Source organism: Trematomus bernacchii, unplaced genomic scaffold (genome assembly GCF_902827165.1).
Source record: "Trematomus bernacchii unplaced genomic scaffold, fTreBer1.1, whole genome shotgun sequence".
Classification (NCBI taxonomy): Eukaryota; Metazoa; Chordata; class Actinopteri; order Perciformes; family Nototheniidae; genus Trematomus; species Trematomus bernacchii.
Window position 1 is genome coordinate 39,322 of NW_022987790.1, and position 20,403 is coordinate 59,724.

At 41.9% G+C, this 20,403-nt stretch overlaps 1 protein-coding gene across 2 annotated transcripts in view; it reads left to right on the top strand.

Moving 5' to 3' along the window:
* The first annotated feature begins 584 nt into the window (after positions 1-584).
* znf638 (zinc finger protein 638) overlaps positions 585-20,403 on the top strand; it is a 37,019-nt gene continuing 17,200 nt past the window's right edge. For both annotated transcript variants that reach the window (XM_034149610.1, XM_034149612.1), the window contains exons 1-21: positions 585-658; positions 5,146-7,342; positions 8,708-8,769; positions 8,988-9,026; positions 9,112-9,306; positions 9,957-10,255; positions 10,490-10,650; positions 11,498-11,632; positions 11,998-12,096; positions 12,193-12,215; positions 13,239-13,996; positions 15,527-15,649; positions 15,743-15,795; positions 15,973-16,125; positions 16,569-16,697; positions 16,839-16,877; positions 17,103-17,234; positions 17,317-17,443; positions 18,295-18,390; positions 18,517-18,551; positions 19,425-19,589. In XM_034149610.1, the coding sequence (XP_034005501.1) occupies positions 5,423-7,342; positions 8,708-8,769; positions 8,988-9,026; positions 9,112-9,306; positions 9,957-10,255; positions 10,490-10,650; positions 11,498-11,632; positions 11,998-12,096; positions 12,193-12,215; positions 13,239-13,996; positions 15,527-15,649; positions 15,743-15,795; positions 15,973-16,125; positions 16,569-16,697; positions 16,839-16,877; positions 17,103-17,234; positions 17,317-17,443; positions 18,295-18,390; positions 18,517-18,551; positions 19,425-19,589 (4,743 nt within the window). In that variant the 5' untranslated portion in view covers positions 585-658; positions 5,146-5,422. The remainder of the gene's footprint in view (positions 659-5,145; positions 7,343-8,707; positions 8,770-8,987; positions 9,027-9,111; positions 9,307-9,956; positions 10,256-10,489; positions 10,651-11,497; positions 11,633-11,997; positions 12,097-12,192; positions 12,216-13,238; positions 13,997-15,526; positions 15,650-15,742; positions 15,796-15,972; positions 16,126-16,568; positions 16,698-16,838; positions 16,878-17,102; positions 17,235-17,316; positions 17,444-18,294; positions 18,391-18,516; positions 18,552-19,424; positions 19,590-20,403) is intronic.

Consider the following 20,403-nt stretch of genomic DNA (forward strand, 5'->3'; position numbering starts at 1 on the left):
AATATGTCGTAAAACTGTGAAGTAACACTTTTTTTGTGTGAAACCGCTCAATGAACTACATCTCCCGTCTCGCACCACACACCAAGACGGCCGTCACGTTGGCACATCTCACTTCTTTCTTTCAGAATGAGGCGAAAAGTATTAAAAGAGGTGAAAATCACTCCAAGTCTGGGCATGTTGAGAGCTGTACATACACACAAGGGGAGTTAGTCGGTTCCGTAAGAGCCAGCATGCGGGACCGGGATTCTGAGATTTGTAGTCTTTCTAGTTGCATATTTTTCATAGTCTTATATTTCAACAGTTTTACAACAAACTGTGACTTTTTTGACATGGAAATTATTATTTAAGATTGACAAACATCATATGTGTAATTCGTGGCACAATTCAAACGGGATCGAATGATAATATTTCTCTCTCCATTGACTTCAATACAAACTTTTTCCGAAATAAGGTCCCATGGGGCTCAACCGGAAGGGGAGGGACTTCGCCACTCTATAAGGTCCCATGAGTCCCACCGGAAGGGGAGGGACTTCGCCTCTCAAAAGGAAAAGTTCGACACCAAAACAGGAAGTCGTCTTGATAGAATTTCCTGCCTGCTAACAGCTCGAAGATGAGTTTCCACACATCAGCGACGCAAGAAATCCACAAATAACGGAAGGTATGAAACAAACCACGGTATTATAATAAAACCCGGAGCGAAACAATGCTTAATAAACTTGATTATTAACCATGTACATTTAAAAACCGTCTTTAACGGTTGTTATTAACCGGGCCGTGCTGTTAGCTTTAGGCTAGCAGCAGCACGCCGGACTAGTTCAGCTATTTTATCTGTATTTTTTTACTTGCAAACAGACCATAATAAACGCGAAGAAGTAAACATAACTTTTAAACAACATTTCAGATGTTTGGTTGTGTTTTCTGTGTGTTAAAATGAGATCTGGACAGTCTTAACGTGTGCTCAGGCCTGTATTTTATATCAAACGGCTGCGTCACCATCAGAGGCGTACACAAGTACATTTACTCAAGTACTGTATTTTAATGCAATTTTAAGTAAAGTACAAGATCTGAGTACTTCTTCCTCCTCTGTGTAGCCCATATGTGCAGGTTGCAGTGTGTGATCACAACTGTGTGTGTGTTCTGCCATCTGTAAACCGGCTTTGAATAAAAGCGTCATCTAAATTAAATCTAGTGTAATTTGAAGATGTGTTGTATGGTGTCTCAACTTGCATTGACTTATATTTGGCTATTTTGAGTGGAAAAGGGCATTCTCACACTGACAAACTATGGTCAAATGTAATATACAGGTAGATCAAATGTTGTTGTTGATAGTAAAGTTGGGTTGATTTAGAGATTTACCGGTATGGACTTGTTTCCAAACTTAAACCAGTTTGATTTAACCCTCGATGGCATGACTTTTTATTTTGGGAGGAAAAAAATGTTTCACCATGTGTTTTAGGAGCTTATATCAATTATAAAATGTGACCCCTCAACCAGGGGTTGGTTGAGGCCCCGCTCACACGGGACCGTTTGCGTTTATGCACAGTATGCGTATTCAAAAAAGTGTTCCGTTCACATGCATTTGTTTCATTTAACGTGTCTGTTCAAACGAGACCGCTGGAAACGCTGTAGTACATATGCCGGGACTGTAAGTGGCGCTGTAACTTCCGCCACAAAATACACCAAAAGCAGTGAAGAAGACTCCGCAGCAGCCCCGCAGCAATGTTGCCATGGCTACCCTTCTGTTTACGCCCCGCCGTGGATTTAGCAACATGTAGTTCATGTATTTCTCCATGTCCACTTGTTGCTGATGGTTGTGGTAGAGGAGCTGTAGATTTTTGCACTAATATCTGTAGCATGGTCAGTAGCAGTAGCTACTGACAGGAGGAGGAGCATGTCTCTGTGGAGAGGACTCGCTCAGAGAGATATTCTCTACAAACACCGGGTGAGATCCTCCTTTGTCAATATAATGGATCAATGCATGAAATCTGACTCTGTTTATTTTGTTTAAGGAGTATATTGGGCGTTAACAATTCTGGTTTGCCTTTTATAATATTATTTCATTCAAGAACCCCTTGTGCGTTTAATTAACACAGCCATGCTACAGCAGTGAGCAGGAGAGGTGGGGCTATCGTTATTTTTTCAGGAAATATTCGTATAGAGGTGATTACACGGACTCTGTTGACCCCCCAGAGCGTTTCGTTTGCAAATCTATCCACCTTGGGACCCGTTATCGTTTGTGGGGTCCGTTTCTATCGGCCTCGTGTAAATAATAGGGCTATACGCACGCGAAACTATGCAGATACAAGCAGTTTTCTCCTCGTGTAAACGGCGCCTTAGTTGCCTCAGGGCAACAATGTGCTACGAGGGTATTGAAACACCAAGGATTTCTACAATTCAGAAGAAATAGAAAAAACAACTTTATATGAATTCAAAAGGTTTTCTGTGTGTGTCTGTGCGTGTATGTCTGTGTGTGTGTGTGTGTGTGTCTGTCTGTGTGTGTCTATCTGTGTGCCTAACCCTATCTTGACCTTCACTGTCCTCACTGTCAGACGGAATAGCCCTAACAGCCTGATCGTGTCCCTTCTGCCCATAACATGTTTTGGTGTCCATTTCCTGTAAATATCAGTAGATGGTAAAGTAAAAACATTGACTAGGTTTATCAATTTACAGCTGGGCACATTTGCATTATATTGCCTGGAAAAAAGTGGTCCAAGTGGCACAGTGTTGCCCTGAGACAACGAACAAAAAAACATAGTTTTAGCTAATTAATAAATACATAATAAGTCTTTAAACAATCAAATATACTTCTTTAGGTATTCATGCACATGCATGTATTTTTTATTTTAAGTTGTGTACATTTCTAATTAGGGGTGCAACAACTAATCGACTTAATCGATTAAACTCGATGACCAAATTAGTTGCCAACTAATTCAGTCGTCGGTTTGTTGGTGACGTCATCACGTGTGTTTTACGCGCCGTTAAGCTCCAACGTTATCGGTCTTTTTATCGGTACTGGAGACATTTAAAACATGTCGTATGTATTATTGCTACATAAACATTATATCGCAGTCTCAGTGTCGCCAACTCGTTTCTAATATGCAAAAAGACAACAAAATGCGTCCATGATGTATTTTCGATCTTTCAAATCCAGACGAGAGATCTCTCTCCCCCGTCTGTGTGCGAGGGGGCGGGGCGGTTTACACGCATGCGGCTGCTACATGCAGCAACACACACACACACACACCCGGCTGCTACATGCAAAACACACACACACCCGGCTGCTACATGCAGCAACACACACACGGAGGGGATGGCGGAGAGAACTAAGCGCTCCAAGGTGTGGTTAAACTTTACCCGTCTCGATGTGGACAATGCTCGTTACCAAAAGTGCAATAAGAGTTTAGCATGTCAGGGCGGTAACACGAGCAATTTGTCGAAACATTTAGCAAAAGTGCTCCACATTCAGACGGAGAAATGCACCGGGTTCGACTGTCTTTCTAGTAGCTCTGCAGCCCCATCCACGAGTAACGTTTCCACGTCAGGTGTTATGTATGCTAGCAGCAACACGGAGCTAACTAAACTATACAAACATGGGTTAATGATTAGAGGGAACTGAGTTATTTAGTTTGTTAAAGTTTCAGCTATTCTGTTTACAATTCTGTCATCACATTATTTAATACGATTTGTTAAAACATTGTTGTTTCTTTTGATGTGAAATATTATTTATTTAATTAGTCGTTTGTTGCAGCCCTATTTCTAATATGTGAAATAAGTGAAATGTATCTTACCAAGTGGTGGCCCTGAGTCCCCTGCAGCTTTGCTTGCAGAAAGGACTGCTCCACCCCCAGACAAAATGCCACACCCATATAATTCCCTCATTTTATTGGACACCAGCATGTCAGGTGACATTGTGTATATTTAAAAATATTTAGAGGGCCAGTGTGAGGTCGAAAAAAGTGGTGTGTTGCCTGAGGGCAACAGTATGCCATAGAGGGTTGCAAACTGGCATTTGTTATAATGACACATTCTGGCATTTTAGCCACATGTATTAGCCAGCCAAAAGTAGCCTTCAACAGCAGTCTGGTGTTTGGGTTCAAATCATACCGGTTTGAAGATTTTTACACCTGTCCAACCCAACCCTTGACTGAGGAAATTGCTGGTGTTGTGTGTCCTGCATTTTCTTCGACACCATCACCCCTGCTATATCACATCCAACATCAAGCAGAACTAAAGTCAGTCTGAATGTTGCCTTCATCTAGGCCTGGGTACTCATGATGCTACTGTCAGGGTTAGTTAAAATGCATCATGAGCGACATTACATTACATGTTACTTGTTAGACGCTTTTATCCAAAGCGACTTACATACTCAATACTGTGGGCAATCCCCACAGGAGCAATTTGGGGTGAAGTGTCTCAGGGACACAACGACATGCTGACTGCAGTGGGGTTTGAACCTGTGCTCCCTTGATCCGAACACCAACGCACAATCCACTGCGCCACACGCCTCCATATCCTTGTATTCAGTGTTCGACATAGCTTCTACGTCTCAGAGTTGGTGTTTTGTACCAAATCTGCCCAACTCTGACATGGGATTTGTCAGCTACAAAACAATATTCTCTGTGTTTGTCTTATGGAATGAAAACACTTTTCTTTTTTTATGTGTCTTCAGAAGAAAGTCAGATATTGCTGACTACGGGAAGTTTAATCCTATTACGAATGTCTTTCACTACCATTACTCAGCGCAGTGTTTTTAGGTTGATCTATCAGTTTGATTTAATGTAACATTCTGCAATAAAAATAGCAATTGTGACTTATTACATCGTGCTTTGCGTGTCTGCTGGTGCCACTCTCAACTCTTTCCTTCACAGACAAGCATTAATAGGAAATGCATAAGTTTGTTTTGGTATTTCATGTTAACAGCAGTGACCTTGTGTTTTCTCTTTTTCTATGCTTGGTGCTTTTGCCTCCTCTGTTCTTTCTCGCTAGTGTCGACCTGGAAGAGAACAACAAATTAAATGTGTGTTCGACAAGACCAGAGTGGACAACTTGAGCCAGGACCAACCGGATGAAGGATTTTACCCGTCCAAGAAGCTGCAGCCCTGTCCCATTCATTAACCCCTTCCTTTTTGTTTTCTAACTTTTCAGCTTTGCATTGGTATCGGAGCGTTGTGCCCCCTCTCCTGCTGCAGGGCCCCTAACTGGCCCCCTACTCGGAGGCCTCCCAGGGTGCGCGCTCCTGCTGCTGGCTCAACTGAAAGCCCAGCTAGCACTGACGCAGATAAACAACGCTTTCACCGTCCGCAGCCGACCGTCGAACTTGACAACCAATTCAAACACCCTTGCTCCCTTTATACCCACGACAGCCCCCTCCCCAACTGCAGCGGCGATCAACCTCCTCAACCTTCTGAAGTTCGCAAACGCCATGTCCCATCCAATGTACAACCCCTATGCCCATGGGAACCAAAGTTCCTCCCAGGGGCAGTATGGACTCCCTAACATCCCGGCAGAGAGGGACCCTCGGAGGGTAGCCTCTCACCTTCTTCCTGGGTCTGGCTTCGGCCCTGCCGGAGCTTCTCCTGCGGCTCCTGCCAACTCTGGGGCGATGCTCCCATCACTGCTGTCCCTATCACTGCTGCCCCCAAACATGAGCTACAGGCCTGACCAGGATCGGGCCAACATAGATGAGAACATAGAGAGGTCCATAGACATGCAAATTAGCAGGGCCAGAGAGGAGGTGAGGCTTCTTAACCAACCAACACATCCGCCCATAGACCAGGGCCCTCGCTATACCAGCCCTCCAAGCGAGGGGTTTCTCTCCTCACAAGGCACAGGGAGGTCCTCCTACCCAATGCCCTCCAGCTCTGCCTCTGTAGGACAAAGACAATCAGGAGCTGAAAGTGGCAGTAGCTCAATGGACTGGTCATCACTCTACAAAAGGCCCCCTTCTGAAGATTACAATACATTTTTTCCACCACCTGCTTCGTCCAACTATGCAAGCGCTGATAACGGTAGGTTCAATGCCTCCAGTGAAAGAGAACGTGACAGGCAGTCCATTCCAGGCTTAGGTGATTTTGACTACCCACGGCCAGATAAACCTGCTCCTGCGCCTACAGAGTCCAGTCGACCCAAGTACACCTCTGAATCAGCGTCCAACATCCTTGTGCACTTTGGACTTCAGAAAGAGGACTTGGAACATCTCATCTCCTACCCCGAAGACCAGATCACCCCCGCTAACCTGCCGTTCATCTTGAGGCAAATCCGCATTGAGAAGACCAAGAGAGCCACGGATGACTCTCAGGCAAAACCCCAACCCCCCAGAACTGTGAGTGGATTGGACACTCAACATTTGAGCAGTTCTGGAGGGCCAAGGATGCGGCAGGAGGAAACATCATCAGCTGTTAACCAGCTAAGTAAAGTGATAGACTATGGACATACTGGCAAATATACAGGAGGTGTTGGAGATGAGATTGGGAGAGCCAGTGGTGGTAGTGGAAGTCTGATGCAAATGGACTCTTACGATAGTAGCAGACGCAGTCGAGAACTACTGCAAACAAGCTCAGCGGAGGTGAAAAGCAGTGCTTTGGGTTCTTCACGAGACCAGATGAGCTCTGTTTCCAGTCTCAGTTCTTCATACGGTTCACGACTGAGCTCTGGGGCTCCCCAAATCCATGATCAGACTAAACGATTGCAGAACCCGCCAAATCAGACTCCCCAATCCCTCCTCAGCTCTTTCTCTCTGCCGAAGAAAGACACAGACATCAGGCTTCTCAAGTCTGAGCCCCCTAAACACGGTACTTTGAAAGAACTACCTGCAGATCGGCAGCCGACGTCCAAAACCCAACCACCTGTTTCTCAGTACCACGGTGTGCATCCCAGCAGACCTGGCCTGGTGCTCATTGGCAGTAATCAGGCCAGTGGCAGCAAGGTTCAGGGTAAAACTCAAGGACAAGGGTCTACAGTTCCGGAGCAGATGAAAAAGCAGCAGCAACCAGTTCAGCAGCAGCAGATGCAGCAGCCGAGGCAGCATCAGGCTCAGCAGCAGCATCTAATACCGCTGATAGGACAATCTCTGTGGCCTCCTGGTTATTCTGTGACTGGTGTCATGCAGCATCCTGGTGGTGGTTTCCCCGCCAGTGCTCCTCCAGCTGCAACACAGCAGATCCCGGGCCTGATGAACCTCCCTCCTCCGTCGGTGCCAGCATCCAAGACGCAGACTCAAGCAATTCGTGACGTCCCCATAGGTCTGCTGACTGTTGCCATGATGCATGACTATGCGGCGGCCTCGCCAAGAATCTTTCCACATACCTGTTGTCTGTGTAACAAAGAATGTACTCGTATGAAGGTGAGTGGAAGTCTGCACCCTGTTCACTTATGGAAGTTGTGGGTTTGTTTTCAATTTGTCATCAATTTAAATGTTATGTCTTTGGGAGTTGGAAAAGGGTTGAAAAAATGTGAAAGGTCAAAGTATTTATATTTTCTGAATTTACCAACAATAACTCAGAAATGCTGGTGAAGTATAACTTTTGTACCACTTTTTTTGTTGTGTGTGTGCAAAAAACAAAGTTACAAACTTATTATAATTATTATTATTTTGTATTGTCTATTTACGAGAGATAACAGTCATTGTTATGTTGTAGCAATTGTCAGATTTACACTAACTTTTTAATGTTGCATTGTTTGATAAAATGAGATGCGACCAACGTTTGAGACGGTTTTTGAACACGGGACCAAGAAGACGTGGCGAAGATGGCTGTTCCCTTTTTATCTTTTTTCTGCCAAAATTTGTATTTTCATTTCTACATTTTTTTAAAAAGTAGATAGTGACAATTTCTATCTTTTATTCCTAATATCGGAGCTCTCGGTAAAACATTGTTTTATCCAACATTAAGTATCAATCTTTTGTTGCAATACTGATACTACTATTTGAAGCTTAGCCCCTCTTTTGCCCCAAAAAATTACCCAAAAGGAATTCCAACTGCGAATACATCAACCCCAAAGCATCTTACTTCATGAATCACGCAATCATTTAGCGTTCACTATCCAACCCTTTTGTGCAATTCACATTTTGTCTAATAAAAGAAAAGATGCACCGGCCCACCCCTTTCCACATCTTCCCGTCTGGGTGATTTCTGCTGAGATTACCTTCTACAAACATCAGGAAATCTTCTAAAACCCCAGAGGACAGAAGAACCAGACTGTGATCGTACCATCAAGAACCCAAGAAGGAGAAATTGTTATGTTTGTTACTGGCACCCCTGTATGTGTTATATTTCAGGCTAAAGAATTGCTGACTTTTTTTTTTAAAGGGAATTGTTGCCAAAGTAGGATTTCATGTCCCTTATTTTGTCCATAAGATAACATTTGTTTTGGCTTATAACAAAGCCACCATTTATATACTGTTGGCTAATGTCTCAGCGTCTCTTGGGCTCCCGATTGTTCCTGTAACCTGAAAGACTGCTGAAGGTTTAAAGAAACCATATTTTTTTTTTTTTTTTACATGAACACTTATCAACAATCACTCTACACAAGTGGGGAGAAATCGAAATGGACATTTGAAATTGACACTCGACAGAACGACGTGCTCCTGATGTCTAATAAAGGATATCTGTTTTCAGACGTCACAAAAAGGACAGTTCAGATGTAAGAGCCGATAACAGATGTGTCGATAATGAGTTTTATCTAAATGCTGCGCTTGTCATTCTAATAGGATTGGATCTCACACCAGAACACCCCCCTTCACCTTGAGAACTGCAGACTCCTCCGAACACAGTCAGTCTTTTTTTTTTATCTACGTCCATTTCTGACTACTGTATCTCAGACTACACTGGGAAGCATCATTTCAGTTATATTTACACCAACTGTGGATTCTATTTACTTAAATAAGTGTCTTGACTAACAAGATTAAATAATAAAACATATTTGCTTTCTAACCTAAGCCTCTTTTGACCGGTTTTTAATATGCATGTCTGTTTTTTCTTTCTTCACAGACACCCACTGTGGGATGGTGAGATAGGGTTCAAGTCCAGGTACTGTGAGATTTTATTTGTCTTGTGCATACACATTTGGATGAGACCCTTCACTGAGCTTTTTCTCGTCCATTGCCCCCTTCAGTCCTGCAGGTAAAGATACCAAGCCCTCGCCCAAAACCTCTTCACAGTCTTACCAGCAGCGTCAGAACACCAGACGTGGAAGCCGCTCTCGTTCTTATTCCCATTCGCCAAGCCCCCGTCGCCATGGCTCGGAGGGTAAAAGGGAAAAACGCAGGAGTTCATCGCGCTCGCCGCACAGCTCCAGACACAATCGCAGGTGTGTGATGCATACATTCTTATTAGGCCAATAACAGTACATTTCCATTAACAAATATGTTCCTCTAGAACACATGTGTCAAACTCAAGGCCCGGGGGCCAAATCAGGCCCGTGGTGGATTTAATTTCGGCCCGCAGGATAATTTCTCAGTATCTGGCTTGAACTAGCATCACAGAGCAGCACACTGAGTTTCAATGGATGTTTCCTTCTGCACTTTTTCTCTTGAGACAACAGGGCATGTTTGGTTTTTTCTTTGAGGGAAATTGTTTTTTTGAAGCTGTTGTTGGCCTGTGGAAAAATGTAATCCCAAGAAATGACTCCGGAAAAGCTGCAGATCGAGCCATAAGAAATGAATGCAACTGATTATTTAATGTTGTTTTTATAGGCAATAATTTAAGCTTTGTTAGTTCCAGGTTTAATATGTGCAATAAGTTAACTTCAATAAGTTTTGCAATAAACATTGAACCAGTCCGGCCCTCGACTAGTACCCATTTTTTTATTTTGGCCCACTGTGTATTTGAGTTTGACACCCCTGCTCTAGAAGATTATCTGAATCAGCGTTAGCATTTAGCTCCCCCTGGAGAAACCAAAGCTTGAAATGTTAACTATGATTCTGGATTATCATAAGATTTCATCTGTACTTTCATCAGGTCCCGGTCTCGTTCATTTTCTCCGCGGTATAACTCCTCCCGCTATCGATCACGATCAAGGAGCTCTGAGAGAAAATGGTCGCCAAGGAGAGACGACCAAAGGTCCTCACCATGGAGGAGAGACGACAGACGATTATCTCCAAGGAGTAGCCACGAGAGATGGTCATCTCCGAGCAATAGCCGTGAGAGACGATCACCTCTGAGGAGAAATGACGAGAGACGATCGCCACCAAGGAGGAATCGGCAAAAGAGGGCAAGCAGTGCAGAAAACCTGGCTAAGAAACTCCTGGGAGCAACAGGTTTGAGAAATTCACAACATTTGAAAGACTTGTAGCCCAGGTTTAAAGATGTATTGTGTGTCGATTGTACCCTTGAATCTCAGAGGCAATAAGTAAACACAAAACAAGAGGACCGAGTACTAATCCCTGTGGAACACCATATTTGGCATTTTATTGAATGCAACGTAAGAAAGTACCATTGAGGCCGAAACACAACAATTTTCCCTGACGCTCTTTTTGTTTCCCTCTCTTTAGCTGCGCAGTCTTTGGCGAACCCTTCTGACCTGGAGGCCGTGGTTAAATCTCTGGCTCCTGCCTTACTGGCCGAGCTAGCCAAGCTGAAGTCTACAAATGCATCTTCTTCCTCCTCCACCTCTGCAACAGCAGGAAAGCCTAGGACTAAAAAGCCCTCTAAGGTAAATCTGAAGAACATGGCAAGTCCTAGACCAGGGGTCGGCAACCCCTGGCACGCGTGCCACCACACTAGGAATACGTGTGCAAAATATTTAAATTGTATTTTCGGATCCGAAAGTTGTTCCGACCTCCTCCAGCGTCAAACTAGGGCTGCTCGATTATGGCAAAAATCATAATCTCGATTATATGGGTCAATAATTGATATCACGATTATTAAAAACGATTATCCATTTACTTTGAAAACATCAATCTATTGGAGATTTTTTTTTTTAACAGTATGTTTTTAACAGTTGATTACCCTGAACTTTAAGTATAATTCAACTGAAAAACCAATTAAAAATAAATGTAATTAAAAAAAATAAAAGTAATAATAAAAAAATAATCGTTTTATTGCGATTACGTTGTTTTCGTAATTGTTGCAAGCCATAATCGTAATTCCGATTTAAAATACGATTAATTGAGCAGCCCAACGTCAAACCCTACCGGGGTTTGACTGGATGCTCTGACCGGTCCACTTCCTGCCTGGTGCTATGCAACGCCTCCCGTCGCGTAAAAAATAGACCAGCTGCCTTTTTGCGGAGCCCAGAGCCGAGACGCTTCTGGGACGCTTCTAGCCGTAACGCGGCGCGTCTGGTGGAATAGCACCCATTGACTAGAGTGGCTGTGAACGGCGCGGCCGTAACGCGGTGCAGACGGACCCGGTGGAATCTAGGGGTTACATTCCAGATTACTTAAAGGATAGATTGGTCACTTCTTTAGTAGGATGCATTTTGTTCAAACCATTTTTAAAAGACAAACGGTTTCAGTAGTCTATTTTCCTAATTACGTGTTTATCTTTCGCTTTCTCAGGATGCTGAAATTCTACCTGGAAACGTTGTGAGGCTAAAATGTGTTCCTAGATCCCTATCTTACACAGATATCAAGCTTGCTGTGGAGCACTTTGGAAAAACAGAGTCAATTGTAATGTTTCGATCCACATGTGAGGTATGTTTAATATACAAAAGATACTACACAATGTAAGTTTCCTCTTGACATCTGTTGCTTTTATCCACAGTGCTTGTATAGCATTGACCAGGGAATTAAACCCCTAATCTATCTGCAAAGAAATCTATACCGGGGTTGAACATTTTATACATTTTAACATAAAGTCTGGTGCACTTTAAGAGCAAAATAAAAGCGTCCGATCTTTGATGAACCTGTTGTAAACCATTTTAGGGTCATCATTTTTTTTTAACCGTTTAGTCATAAACTCATCGGTAGTACAAAATAGATTCCCAAATCTAATCCACTAATGCTTTTGTTTTAAAAGTAACGTACGAATATGTGCTTTTGTGTATGTGCCCATGTAGGCAGTGGTGCGTTTCGAGAAAGCAGCAGACGCTCCGAAATTAAGGACCCTTAAGGACTTTGTGGTGAAAGGAAATTTGATCGAAATTGGCACTGAAAAGGTATCGCCCTTTTTGACTTTCTGTCCCTGGATTATGTAAATGTTCTCATTTGTTTGCTCAAGTTAAAATCACAAATCTAAATTATTTTGTTTACAGGAGCAAAGGACGCCTCATCAGAAGTAAGATATGTTTTACTCGGATCTCTTTTAACCGTTTTTATTATATTTATTACTATAAATATTGTTGTTTATTTATGTCCTTGTTGAAAATAAAAATGTACCAAATGATGTATTTATGTTTCTTTGCACAGGGGATAGAATAATGAACAACATATAAAAACTAGGGCTGTCAAGTTAACGCGTTAATAACGAACATTTTTGTTAACGCCACAAATTATTTTAATGTGCGATTAACGCATGTGTATTTGTCCTCGGCCCGCCCCGTAGTTTCAGAGCCCAAAGGCTTGGCGTTGTTGTTGTTAGTTGGATGGTGGGAGATTCTAGCGAGAGATATGGATACAAAAAAATATGTTTTAAACAGCAAGCCAAGCACACAGCTGATGCTGACAGCCCCGCTCCTGCCGCTCGCTTGCGGCAGACCACGCTTTAAAGTTTGTCGGGGAGACGCCTGGACACGGCGTCTACGAGCAGCAAGCTTTCAACAGCGATAGCTAAATGGGTGGCTACAGCTTAACATTGTGGAGGACGAGGGGCTGCGTTAGATAATTCGGATCGCATCCAACGTGTCGACTGCACATCACAGCGCATTATTTTGACCTTAGGTGGGAACTTCAGTCTCATGCTTTGACTGAAGATGAAGACAGAGGAGCGGCATTTCGCCGACAACTGTAAACAGGCTTGTCTGTTTGAGCAACTGGCTCAGTGCAGAGAAGTAGACAGGGTTGAGAGAGAGTGAAGAGAGAGAGAGGTTCCAGGTTGTTGTATTGAAAATCTTCAGGAGAATATTTGTCATTGTTCCAATGATAATAAACAAACATTTGCATAAAGCATATTTGTCCATTCATATGTTGATAAGAGTATTACAAACTTGAACAATTCCTCTAAGGTACATTTAGAACAGATAAAAAATGTGCGATTAATTTGCGATTAACTATGGACAGCCCTAATAAAAACATTAATACCTTGATTCTCAATTTCTCAATTTTCTCCTGTTTAACCCATGTCATTATTTTTCCTTTACAGAAATCCTGCCACGTCCAAGTCCTCCACACGTCAAACTACAGCTAACACCAAGCCTCTTCAGAAAGACCTTAAAAAACCTTCTGGAGCTGCAACAGGCAAGCCTACCAATCAGCAAAGTGCAGCTAAAGGCCTAACGGGTGCCACTAAAACCAAAGTCTTGGTTTCCAAAGCGAAAAACGTCTCTACCAAGCAGATATCTAAAACGGGAAAGGTTCCTGCGAAGGGAGCTGTGAAAAAGACCGTGGTGAAAAAAAAACCTTCCACTGCTCCAGAAAAACAGCCCGATGTCGAAAAACCATCTGAAACCACAGTTCAAGAAGCTGTGCCGAAAGACTCACCTATTATTGTTGTTGATGATGTGATCCTTATTGAACCCCAGGAAGAACATGACAAAGCTAAAGATGCAGGAGATGCTAAACCAATGGAGGTTGAGGGAGTGGGAGTTAAAGTGGAAGAACCCATGGATGTTGAAAGTTGTTCCCAAGAAGAAACTACTACAGAGGCTGTTCCAGAAAACTCAGTAGACAAATGCAGTGAGAGTGAACCAGCAGAGGAGACCCAGCCGATGGAAAGCTCTGTCAAAGCTTCACCAGAGGTCGAGCAGAGCACCGTCACAGAGCCAGAGTCCACGGCTGAAGCATCGGAGACCAACACCGAGGCTTCAGATGCTCAACAGGAAACTGCAGGAAGCTCCACCGAAGCACCTGTGGAGGCACATCTTCCAGAAGTAGAGGTGGAGACGAAAACAATTCAGAAAGGTACGTTTGATAGGGATTTGTTTATTTGGCACTTGGCATATTTTTTATTTAATATTTAATTCCATGGGTTAGGGTTAGTCAATTCTAAATGTAAATAATGTCCTGCTTTACATTGTGTCTAAAGCCGTTCAATAGTGTTTTATTGTTTGAGATTATAGATTTCTTATCTTCACGGCCTACTGTATATGTTCTACTTTTTTAATACTGCTTTAATTCTATTTTGAGATGTTTAAATTCTAGTATTGTTTATTTCCACTCCTTAATTTCTACATGTCTTGTTTTGTTTCGTTGTTTATAATGCTCTTGCAACCATGGATGTATAATAAGAACTGGATACAGCGTGGGAGGCGGGGCCTCGTTCCTTCCTATGAGAGTTGCTCATTGGCGCATGAAGACAAAATGGCCCAACTTTTGAGAGAGCGAAACGTCACGAAAGTATTCATATAATCATATAATCCGTTCTTATTGTGCATCCATGGGTAAAGGTAAAATGCATGTAGTACTGAACATGTCACATGAACGTGCCTCAGAGTCCGGCGCACTTCCTGGGGGATTGGCTGCAATGCAAACATTTCTCAAATTGGGATCAATAAAGTCTCTCGACTTAGTTTAGATGATTTAGCCTTTACCTCTTACTCTTCTCCTAACAAGCACAGGTAAAAGCCCTTGGGAGAGCAGCTTCTCCCGGTATAATAAGGCCAGATATGACCCAATAGTTGAATCTTCTTGTCCTTAAACGGAGTCAAAAGCAATATTTTCTTCAGATCAAAACAGGACATATTTCAGGCACAGCGTCAACGAGCAGGAGGGACTTCTTGGAGTCGATCTAATGAACCAATTAATCTCTGCTAGGGACAGGATTTGCTGTATCTTGTCGTATAATGACGATTTCAATATTCAGAAGTGAGCAAGAGAACCTCGAAGTTGAAGATGTGTCACGTACGGTGTTTCAACATTGTCAATTCTCTCTCCATAGCCTCCAATAAATCTTCAGTGCCTGACATCATTTACTCCATGTTCCAGTTCTTTGGATGAAGAAATACAAATATGGCCTGCCCTTTTTTCAGGAAAGGATAAGGATGGAAATCTTTAATATGTTCATTCCCAATTACTCAAACCAGAGTCTCCGATAAATGAGGGTGTCCAAAAGTATATGGCTTTTTGGATAGCCACGCTTTAGCTTTCATTTGAATTGAAAATGATCTTGTATAACATTATGTTGACTTAAGGTTATGTTAAGCTCATCCATTAAACTTCAGGCCTATTATGACAGACGACATGTACAGTTGTAGTGTTTTGTAGAACAATGGTGCCGTAAAAAGACGGATGTATGTCAAGGAGAAAGACATTTGTGAGACAGCGACCCTTTAGCGGCTGGATTTCCAGTGAAATAATGGACCACGAGAGGAGGTGGAGTTGCAAACCATGGTGACTTTTATTTATCAAACACCACAAGAGAACAAGTAGCCAGCATGTAGGTGTTCACCACTTCCTGACATTAATCTTTTATTTCAATTTGATCTTTTGAAGGTCCTGAGACCAAAGCGAAGAAACAAAGGGGTTCACGAGCCGAGAATGCCTCTGAAGTATGTCAAGATGAATCGCTGACTTACGGGGAACTTGTAGACCAATACCTGTGTCCATCGAGAATAAGTAAGAATTCCTCAACATGGTCTGCATGCGATTTATACATTTAGCCTCTTTTCTCTTATTTAGTTTCACATTTTCATTGTCTCTCTTTCACAGGGACGCTCTTGCCGGACCTCGTGTATGAGCCACTACAACTACTACAATCTATTGTAATAAGTCTTGCTAGTTTTACAAATGTGTTTTTTTTCTAAAGATATAAATCAATCTAGTAGACATGTCTTTTGTACCGTACTGCTCCAGCACCATACGGTTTACTCTGAACTCAAAACATCTTCATTAAACAAGCAACCTGTAATTATGACCATCTTTTCCTCTCTTTTTTCCAGTTTCATAAAAAGAATGTCCCGCACGTGCTCATTTCCAACCTGCCGGATTATCGCGAGTGCAGCTACACTTTAAACGACATCGTCCAGCAACTTATTACATATACAGTTGGCAGCTCTGAAAGATTAATCTATGCCTTTCCTCAGTCGCGTTTGGTAGGTACACGGTTATAAATCTGTTTGGTTTATTAATCTCGTGTTTCTGCCGAATTTTATTGGGTTTTTATTTTTTCCAAGATCTTATATACACTATCACCAAGATCTTATATACACTATCACCAAGATCTTATATACACTATCACCAAGATCTTGTATACACTATCACCAAGATCTTATATACACTATTACCAAGATCTTATATACACTATTACCAAGATCTTATATACACTATTACCAAGATCTTATATACACTATTACCAAGATCTTATATACACTATTACCAAGATCTTATATACACTATCACCAAGATCTTATATACACTATTACCAAGATCTTATATACACTATTACCTGTTTCAGACAGTTTTTATGCATATTGAAAGATTTGAAATGCTAGCAGTAAAGCCACAAGCAGTTATATTTCTCTGTTTTTTTTCTCAGGCATTCGTCTGTCTGCCATCATGTAAGCAAGTGCTGGAGCTAGTGGAAGCCTCTCAGAAGAAAGCGTTAAAGTTACATGGTTGTGACCTTACTTGCAACGGCATCAAGCCCCCATTTGTAATGAGACCGGTAAGCATTGAGACAACCAGGGCTGATTATTATCCTAGTCTTCCAGTAGTCGTCGTCCGTTCAAAGAAAGACAGAAAATATTGTTTTACCCAATTATCAGCAGGCATCTTAACACTGTCTACTCTAATGTCTCTGTTATAGCTTGGGTTTTATAACTGGCTGATGAAGCTGATCGGTGAGGTAAGTAAAACACACACACACACACACTCCTAACTTGTGCTCATTCATAAACTTTATGATCAAGTAGGTAAAAGTAATCCTAAATTCCATTTTTTTACTCTAAAATATGCTCAGTAGAGTTTTATATATACCTGCATTCAGATACATTAAAAGCTCAAATTAAGACATTGGCTCTTTCCTTGTTAACTTTGCGGTTTGCTTGTTCACTTCCTGTTCTTGATGCAGAGCGCGGATCGTGATGGAGAGAAAATAGTCCTCATCAACAACATTTCGCGGACAGATTCCCAGAAGTTGAGAGAAACTTTGAAAGAAGTTGGTATTCATTCGGTCAGGAACTTCCTCCCTCTCCTCGAAAAGGTATGAACCAACACATGCAAGGATGTGGCTTTTGAAAAAGGACGTCCTTTTTGTCTTACCTGTAGGTGTGTGTGTGTTCCAGGTATTTATAGAATTCGATCTCAAAGATGATGTTAATCGACTCGGAGCTTGGTACAGTCAGAACGGAGACCCCTGCCACGAAATCCACAGACTAAAAAAGTGTTTCAAAAAAATGCTTCCACTAAGAGGTAAGTCTCAAAGGGCCTGTTTTTTTAGGGGTTTTCCCTTTCCTGTAGTGTGTTATATTGTTTTTTAATGCATGTAAATGGTCTGCAAAGGCTAACATCCCTGTGTTACCTCCAGAGGGAGTTTCTCTCCCACACATTTCTGTATCGGTGATATGGCAATGGCGAAAAAAACAAACAAACATGTAGACACTACTTTACTTTTTTTCCTTTTTGCTGTACGACAAAGACTAATAAACGAAAAACGTTCTGAGGACAAAGTGCCAGGAATATGGGGTTAGATTTGTGTATTATAATTTGTGGGTAGATGTAAATTATTTTGAATGGTATTGTCCCTGTATTGCTCTTTACCGGCACCTAACCCTACACTTATTGCCGGATGGATGTTGAAATGAACGCAGAGTACACACATTTTATGGATTATTCTTACTTTTTACTCCACTTCATTTATGTATCACCTTTAGTTAATTCCTGATTTGTTTTCCTTGTACCATCTTATACAAATACGCAGTCACAATCTCTGAGAAACTTATATCATGCCTTGAAACAATATAATGCATAGGTGTATATTAAACTAGCCTACAGTATAAAAAGGACAACAAAACCTTCAACAATGTTAACCGTAAACATCTACATTAGTGTAATGACACAATAATGAAGAGTTATATATTCGATATAGGCTGTACACAAACTAACTGTATCACTGACATGATGATAATAAAGAATGCACATAACGTACCGCTGTCTATTATAGTAATTGAGAGAGTTTGCAAATCTTTTGAATGCATTTGTGGAAGGTGTTTTACATTTACAATTCACACACATATTATTGACACAACTCTAACCACATACAGGAAACACACCGCAAGAAGAACCTGGAAGTTTTTTTCTCACTCTGAAGAGTCTCCCCTTCATGTTTCCTACCACGACTCCTACCTTTGTCATTCCTGGTAAGAGACCTTGTTACAATATCATTTCCACAAGTTGATTATCATGACCTCATTCAATGCGATGATCTGATACTACCATGTTTACGTATTCAGTAGAGTAACAGAATGTTTACTTTTAACCCCAAGATTACCTGACGGTCAGAGGACAGGACGACATTGAGGTAAGCACATTTAAGTTCAGCTTTCCTATTTTATATTATATACTAGGGATGCCAGAAACTGACCATGATCAAAATCGGACAGCCCTGGCGAATATTAATCGATTATTCGATACTATTATGCCTGTTTTTCCTAGCCAAGGACAGGTTCCTTGAACACAACACGAGCGTAACGTGTCCTCACGTGGTATGTCTCGTCTGAAAGGAGTGTAGTGTAGACGGAGAGCACCGGAACGCCGCTCCAGCTCTTCAAATATTGCAGTACCCATAAGGAGCCGTACACATGCCGCAGTGTTTGCGTGGCTGTGTCTGCGATCTGTTGTTAGCATCTGGTTAGCTAGCTATGCTAACGAATTTAAAGAGCTTTTCTACAACCAGGTGGAAGAGAGCTCTCTCCTGAGAGGCTCAAATAACCTCAGCTCAGTGAGGTTAAGGCACACCTTGATATGATCATTATAGTTATTAATGAGACATTAGAGACTGCCTAAAAATAGCATGATAGGTGACCTTTAAAATTGGCATCGTAACTTCTCATCTCTTGTTTAGTAACTTTTGATCCACTTTGTTAAGTTGGTCTCTGTCTCTCTCCATCTCTTTCTCTCCTGTTGCTGTTAACGTACTTTAAGACGGTGTCTCGTTTGGCGCGATCTGTTGTTGTGACTACATCGAAAAGTCTAGACCCCAAATATAAGACGACCCCCTCTTTTGTCAGATTTTCTTATAGGAAAAACAACCGGCTCAATACGATAGTATCAAGAAAGCATAAATAAACCTAAATAGTTCCAGACGGTTTTCCTTACATTCTGGTGAGTCACGTTGTGTGTTTCTGCTCGTCATATGAATCCACCATGTCTTGTGTACGTTGTGTTTCTCCAGAAGGCCAGTGGTAGTGGCTCCATGTTTCCCACCATCATGTTGACCGGTCTACCAGACGGATTCTACAAATACGAGGACGTGGCAAGGGTGTTCCTGAGCTATTTCCCCGAACAGGACCTGGACTCCCTGTACTACAACGTGCTGATCTTACCGCTGCAGAAGAGGGTAAGGGGAAGACCAAAAGTCTAATCTGTATACACTTTATTTATTTATTTATTCGTTTATTTATCTATTGCACATTACTGAACACATAATACATGAAATGTGCCAAGTGTAAATATGCCGGATTTAGCTTTGAGCTACTTTCCCTCACATAAAACATTAAGAAAATTACAAACATAGCAGTACAAATACATAAAATGCAAGAGTAAGAGTAGAATACCGAAGTATTTATGACATGGCAATACAATATAGCAGCACACGATCGCACGTCTGTTTGTTTTTCAATCATTGTTTGAGTTAAACTAGAAACAATGCAACGAAAGGTTCTATGATTGGTGGAGAAAATGGTGTAAAAAGTACCTGGATGAATAAGAGTAGAAATACTGGTTTAAAATATTTCATTGAACTGAAAACATGACTTAAGGAACGGAGTATTCGTCATCTTGCTGCTAGATAGATTCTGACTGGAGAATTGGCGCCACCTACCGCTTATCTTAAAGTGGACCTATCATGCTATATTATAATAACATAGTGTAGGACCATACCTATATAAGGCATATTTATACTTTTTTTTTTTCAAAATACCAAACAGATCATGCATTTTAGCCATGCCTCATTTTGCTCAATTTGACTTTTTTTAGATCTGTTTTAGCAAGGGCTGATTCAGTGAGAACAGCACCACCTACAGGCCTGGCATATGTACTACAGCGTCTCCAGCGCTTTGGAACGGCAATGGCCGTGGCTGTCTCCTCCTGATTGGTGGAGTTGGCCCAATAGCCGTAGCCCCACCGTCCTGACGTCAGGACAGTGTTCAAAT